At 44.2% G+C, this 6444-nt stretch overlaps 1 protein-coding gene across 1 annotated transcript; it reads right to left on the bottom strand.

The window, feature by feature from the left end:
* Positions 1 to 1303: 1303 nt before the first annotated feature.
* On the bottom strand, positions 1304 to 4834 carry LOC136422807 (creatinase-like). Its single transcript, XM_066410691.1, has 7 exons — positions 4616 to 4834; positions 3899 to 4166; positions 3428 to 3576; positions 3078 to 3192; positions 2804 to 2885; positions 2093 to 2255; positions 1304 to 1589 (listed from the first exon to the last, which is right to left on the bottom strand). Exons 1-7 carry the CDS (start codon positions 4752 to 4754, stop codon positions 1390 to 1392), a joined length of 1116 nt encoding a protein of 371 aa, XP_066266788.1. The 5' UTR covers positions 4755 to 4834; the 3' UTR covers positions 1304 to 1389.
* Between the last annotated feature and the right edge of the window lie 1610 nt (positions 4835 to 6444).

The following is a 6444-nucleotide window of genomic DNA, read 5'->3' as shown; positions in this document are numbered from 1 at the left end:
TGTAAGATTAAGAACCCATTCCAATCCCATACTATGACGTCACAGTCTTGTATTAGGTAGATTAGTCCTTAGATATATATATAGAACCGTAGTTATGCACAAGCCATACTTTGCAGTACCGTGTACAATTGTTGCGCAATAAAGTTATCTAGATACTAGTACATGAAGTCGTCCTAGCCCTCAGCTGAACATATTGCTATCACCAGTGTCCCCATAAAAACTGGCGTGTATTACGTCAACGTTATATGAATAACGTTACAGTTTTGCACTATTGAATAGCACCTTATGAAAATGGGTTTGTGTGCCCCAACTCCCTGAAAAGCCTGAATCTGTGAATGCCGTAGTACTACATGGCCGGCTGTTGATGATTCGTTAGGGACGTTTCGAAAATGGTGTCGCAAAATTTCAGTGCGTAACCAACCGGGCAACCCCCCAGTCAGACCCACTCTGAAGAAAAGACTAAAGGTGTAAACGGATGAAGTGGTAATGAGATCTTCCATAGACATTCCAGAAGCGCTGTTTGACAAATCAGATTACAGAATGAAATGCAACTAACGTTAGGTACCCACCGCCACCGTTTTCTTGTACCTGTAGCCTCATTTGCAGGCCTTATATAGGCGGCGCTGCGACGTACGTTTATTTTTCATCATCATCACCATCATCATCATCATCATCATCATCATCATCATCATCATCATCATCATCATCATCATCATCATCATCATCATCTTGTCGTGAGAGTATCACGGATGAACATCACCCTCCTCCTCCAGTCCTCCCTGTCCTCCATTGCTCTTGGCAGTTCTTCTAAATTGCAGCCTGCATCCTCACACAGCTGCTGTATGTAGGTTGTGCGAGGCCTGCCTACACTTGCAAATTTTATTTTTAGGGAGCGACAAAATGTTGAAAATCGCGAATAATCAGTCCCTAAAAAAAATTGACGCCGACGCCACCTATAGCTAAACGGTTTGCAAAGGCGGCTACAGGTCTCTTGTAGATATTGGTTCCACCGTGAAGTGTTTTCTAAATGATTTTCATAATCAAATTAAACCTAACACAAAAAGTTCGGAAACTTGATTGTTTCGTATTGTATATCATTGGAAAGCTTTATTCATTACCGTTTACGCTGGCGACCCAATTGCTATCACCGCATGTCTTTCTTATTGCGCTGTGTGTTTACCATAACTTCATATCGTCTTTCATACATAAAGTGATATCGTTTCATGTAACAAAGTCGTCCTTTGCAATTTATTCAAATACATCTTTCTGATGTTTAAAAAAGAAAGAAAAAAAGAGACAAAGGTAAAGATGTTTTATAAGGACCATGTTTTGTTTAATTTTGACGACGTCAATTGCATGCTGGCTATTGCCTTATCATGAAGGACATGGCTATTTCTTGATGATGTTGTGTTCAGGACCGAAGGGAAAGCCTGTGATGTCCTCCGCCCCGTCCTCCGTCACCACCAGGATGTCGTGCTCACGGTAACCGCCCGCTCCCGGCATGCCCTCGGGGATCGTGATCATTGGTTCCATGGACATGACCATCCCGGGCTCGAGAACGGTCGTGATGTCCTCACGGAGCTCCAAATCTGGGAACAAGAACGGAAGGAAGAAGATCAGAAGGGGATAGTGAAAAGAGCTGTCCAGTCTCATCCTCATAAATCAGGCCCCCTACGCTCCACGATACCCTTCGCGACCGATGTATCGTGGAGCGTAGGGGGCCTGATTTATGAGGGTGTCCAGTCTGGACATCGGAAAAAGCTTCACGAGGGGATATATACTGGAACACACCATATGCTTGCAATTCTATCACTTTCTGTCAGGGGGAGCAACCACACGAAGAAAAGGTCAGACAGCTTTTCGAAATCTTGACTGGACAGCTCTTTCTGCCAACCCGATTCAGAAGGGTCACTACTCAGGAGGCGGGCTTAATGCAGAGTGAACTTTATTTGCCAAGCTATATTAATGTACAAATTCCAATGTTCTTGTTCACATTACTTGAATTCGATAAACATATTTTTCCTTAATCATTAAATTAATATATAACTTAAGTTGAATCCCAAACGATTATTTAGTAAATCTGTTCTCAGACCTGCTTCCCTGCCGTAGTAAGTACACATGACGCCGAAGGAGTGTCCGTAGCCGATGGGGTGGTACTCCAGCAACCCTTTTTCCCGGTACATCTCGTTCAGCTCTTTAGCGATGTCACAGCAACGCGCTCCCGGGCGGATGAGCTCCAGACCCCGCCGGTGTACCTGGTAGGCACAGGGGTGGGAACAACGGCAGAGAAATTAGACTTTTTAAGTGGATGGCGCTCAGCACCAAGGACATGTAGGTATTTTGTGTGCGTTGGTGGTGTTCAGCACCAAGGACATGTACGTTTATGTATGTGCACATAGTATCCATCAAAGAAAAATGAATGTGTCTATATTCATTGATGAGGGCGGGCAGCGGGCGGCGGCCGCAGCTACTTAGGCAAGTCACTGACAGGACCGACCGTTGAAAAAGAGCTATTAACGTTAGTCCTTTTTCGATTCACGAGACAGTTGACGAACATGTGTTTACCACAGTTATCCCAAGACTGGTCCAAATAAAGTCAAAGTGAAGTTCCCTCAATTTTCTGTTGAAGAAACCCATGCAACGGAATGCACAAGGACAAGATGACGACCTAGCCAAGTCGAAAAACGTATAGTAATAAGCGTCTCCACCGAACAAAAAAAGTACACTTTGTCTCATAACATAATTCTGTAAACCCAGCTGCCCTGAGACAAAAATGACTCGACAAGATGGCGACCAGCCTTACTTGACAATTTTTCTCCCACAGGGCTAGGTGAGCGTCGGAGGCGTGGTTCAGGAACATGGTCCTCTCCAGGGCAGTGTAGTACCTGAAATGTAAGGACAGAGATACCTACAGTTGAGAAACGTTACGGTTTTGCTTTTCTACATCTGCTTGGAGCTTATGTGCTTGCTTCCGAGTCAAGAGAACTCGCACAAACGCCCCAGGTAAGCCATTCACTGTCTTACTTCAATTCGACAAAAATTGAAAACGTGACAATATTCCGAAATTCAGGCCATACCCAGCAATCATGGGGAAGACGTTGACTGACAGGATATCCCCACTGCGCACGCGCCGTGACGTCAAAGGGTTGTGTCCCCCGTCAGTGTTGAGACCTGAATTGATCAACGACCAAGCTGGGGGAAGAGAGGGGAACACACTCAGTCTTGATAAATGGGCAATTAAGATCTGCTTACATTGCAATTGTCTAAAGAATTTTGCATGATACCCCGGCAGTTAAAGAGGAATAATGATTACACATTATACACATGCAAACCTATAGGTTTGACTACTCAAGGTTTAACCAGCCAATATGGCGGCCGTGACGTCATATGCAGCCAACACCATATAAGGAAGTAATTTTGTACTGACTGTCCATGAGTTCGCCATGCGGGTAGGTCCTGGCCACTTCATTGATCATGGTGTTTTTAGCGTGGATCGCTAGCTCGTACTCAGGCACGACCTCCTCCAGCGCCTCCACCACAGCCCACCCGCCCAGGTCAGCTATACGTGCGCCCTCTCTGTTCCAATACCACAGCGGAATGGACCACAGATACAGGGATATGGAGAAGAGTAGGAAAGAAACCAACAGAAACAATGAAGACAATCTCTAATTGTTTCAAGAAGGTTTGGGATTTACCTTTTGAAAAGTTTGTCTCTATATTTTATGAAATATAACATATAGTATATAGTTAGGATACATTATTTTGACCTGATTGTGTTAATGAAATTCAGTTCTTCTGTGGATATAATAAAGCTATAGATATGTTAGCATTTAAAGGGCACAACTGTCAGAATCCTGACCAGACATAGGTCATAGCAAGAAAAAGTTGGCATGCACACCTGATAAGCGCAATCTCTTCGTCCGATTTCTTCAGGCGCAGGCGCATGGCGGGGTTCCCTATGTCTATTTTCTGCATGTCGGGCACGGCCTGGTTTAGCTTGGCGAAGCCATCTAGCGTCATGTGGTCGAACTCCACACCGAGCGTCATGAGGCCTCGGTCCGCCAGCTCTCTTTGGACCGCGTGGTAGAAGTTGTCGGGCACCCAGTCGGTGTATAAGACGTTCTCGCCTATCTGTGTCCGTCTCCAGGGTTGGCCGCCGTCAACGGCTGCAAGGTTTCAAAAGGAAAAACAAGCCGGCTTTTAATATGAAAACTGAAAATGTTTCGGCGGCCCACGGGAACGAAATGCATTTTCCGTATTTTTGTTTGTTTTTGTTTTTGTTTTAACATCGCATTTTAGGGACCAGTTGGGTGATGATCACTTTATGACTATCTATCAAGCAGATAATGACTGCTACATTTTGTACTTAATTTGCAACTGCCTGGTCCTGGTCTACCATTAATTAGACTACATGTATGTTATATTCCCAAATGTTGCGTAGGTACGCTGTACATCATTATTAAAACACTAAAGATTAATAATGTATACAAATCCAAATTTTCGCCCACAAATCCAACTTTTAGCCCAGGTTTAACCATCCAGTATGGCGGACAATGCTTACGTCACGGTCACGTGAGTGCAAACACCTGCGGTGGGAAAACCGGATGTGACGTACCTGCGGATATGGAGAGCACCTTGTCCATGGTGACGACCAGCCCATAGGGCCTGCCGAATGCAGTGTGCAGAAAGTCGTTGTAGTAGTTGATGTTGTGGTAAGACGTGAACAGGGCGGCGTCTATGTTACTGCTGACCATGAGAGTACGCAGCAGGTTTAGTCTCCGCTGGAGTTCATCCACTGAGAATGTTGGCTGGACCTACGGGACGGTTAGGATATATCATATTCATAAGCCAGATTTACACACGCGTATTCTACACACGCAAAGACATCTGTGTAAATCGGGCTATAGTGTCAGCCTCTCATTCAAGTTAGGAGGGATATGATTACCTTCGCCGAGAAGGTTATGCAGAGGGTAGCGTTTGTTTGTGTGTATAAATATTAGCACAACCTTCTTTGTTAAGCTCATAATTTGTTAAGCTCATACTTTGGGCATGTTATATTTTAAGACAATCAACTGGTATGATTTAGAATTGATGAGAAACACTCCTAATATGTCAGTCATAAAGGTTCAAATCATTTGGCGAAGGTATGAGGTCGTGGAACTCTAGTTCTCCATACTTTATATTCCTTTCAAATGTTCTATAAGAATTTATGTCATCGAAACGTTTTAATGTGTAGCTATTTTAGATATGTCCATGGATCACTCTCATTTCAAGGAATTTTGATAAGCCGTAGTAGACGTTACCTTTTGGCCGTTTCGCATTTCCAAGAGACGAGCTGTGAAGTCGATCTTCGGCTGGGAACCTGTTGTATATACAGCAAGAAAAATCTCAAATGGATCTCTGTGTCTCTGATTCTGTCGCACTCTGTCATACAAATACACACATACACACACACACACACACACATACACACACACATGCACACACATACATACACACACACACACATGCACACACACACACACACACATACATACACACACACATGCACACACATACATACACACACACACACACACACACATGCACACACACACACACACACACGTGCACACACACATACATACAACATACACGCTTACTACACACTCACACAAAACGTGCTCTTCCATTCGTCATCACGTAAAATCTTTACCTCACACTAGAACGAAAAAAAAACTCCATACCTGGACTCCCCACTGGTGTTGCACTTGGCCCATTGCTCGTATGGGAATGCTGCCTTCTTGCGATAACTGCCGGTACTGCAGCTGTCAGTTTCTGCAAGTCGGGCAAGCCCTTCTCACAGAGAATCCGGGAACTCGACGTCAGAAGCTTCAACATCTTACACCGGTAAATACAACTGTGTTGAAAACAAAGGTAAGCAGACTCATGATGACACGCCTCGTAACGTTACAACTAAACAATTTCAGCCACAGACTCGATATCTAAAGACACCTCCACCAATCGAATGAGTTGTGCTTTGTAAGTTGCATGTTGACGTAATTCGACTTTGTAAGTTAACGATGATTTGGGAACAAAGCTTCTATACATTCATTCCTGTATTAGATATCTGGCATTTGAACAGTAGATATATTCTCACCTGTGAGACAAAAATGCACGACCGTAGCTTGCAGTGTGCAGTGAGGTTAGAAACGCCCTTGGTTTGAACAATGAGGTCTGAAAAGCCACCTAACCTGTCTGGTCACTGTCTTTTGTTAGATATCCCCCCGGGCCTTTCCTATTAAAGTACAATGTAGTACCACCAAGCAGATGTACCAGTGACAAGATCTAGACAGCATCCAAAGGGATAAAACAGTATCCAACTGGTCGCCACGAGGATCTGCCTTCAGTCGGAAGTTTATAATGTCGGTGGCAAGTTGGATACTGTTTTGGCCCTTTGGATAC

The sequence above is a fragment of the Branchiostoma lanceolatum genome, chromosome 17, assembly GCF_035083965.1.
Source record: "Branchiostoma lanceolatum isolate klBraLanc5 chromosome 17, klBraLanc5.hap2, whole genome shotgun sequence".
NCBI lineage: Eukaryota > Metazoa > Chordata > Leptocardii > Amphioxiformes > Branchiostomatidae > Branchiostoma > Branchiostoma lanceolatum.
This window is presented reverse-complemented; position numbering and strand designations above follow the sequence as displayed.

What these genes read in the sequence shown, in the direction of transcription:
- LOC136422807 (XM_066410691.1), bottom strand. Translation starts at nt 4,754, where the DNA reads ATGGTCAGCAGTAACATAGACGCCGCCCTGTTCACGTCTTACCACAAC. An exon ending in GGTGCTCTCCATATCCGCAG is followed by an intron (nt 4,167 to 4,615) that starts GTACGTCACATC and finishes GAAACCTTGCAG; the next exon opens with CCGTTGACGGCGGCCAACCC. An exon ending in TTACTACGGCAGGGAAGCAG is followed by an intron (nt 1,590 to 2,092) that starts GTCTGAGAACAG and finishes TCTTGTTCCCAG; the next exon opens with ATTTGGAGCTCCGTGAGGAC.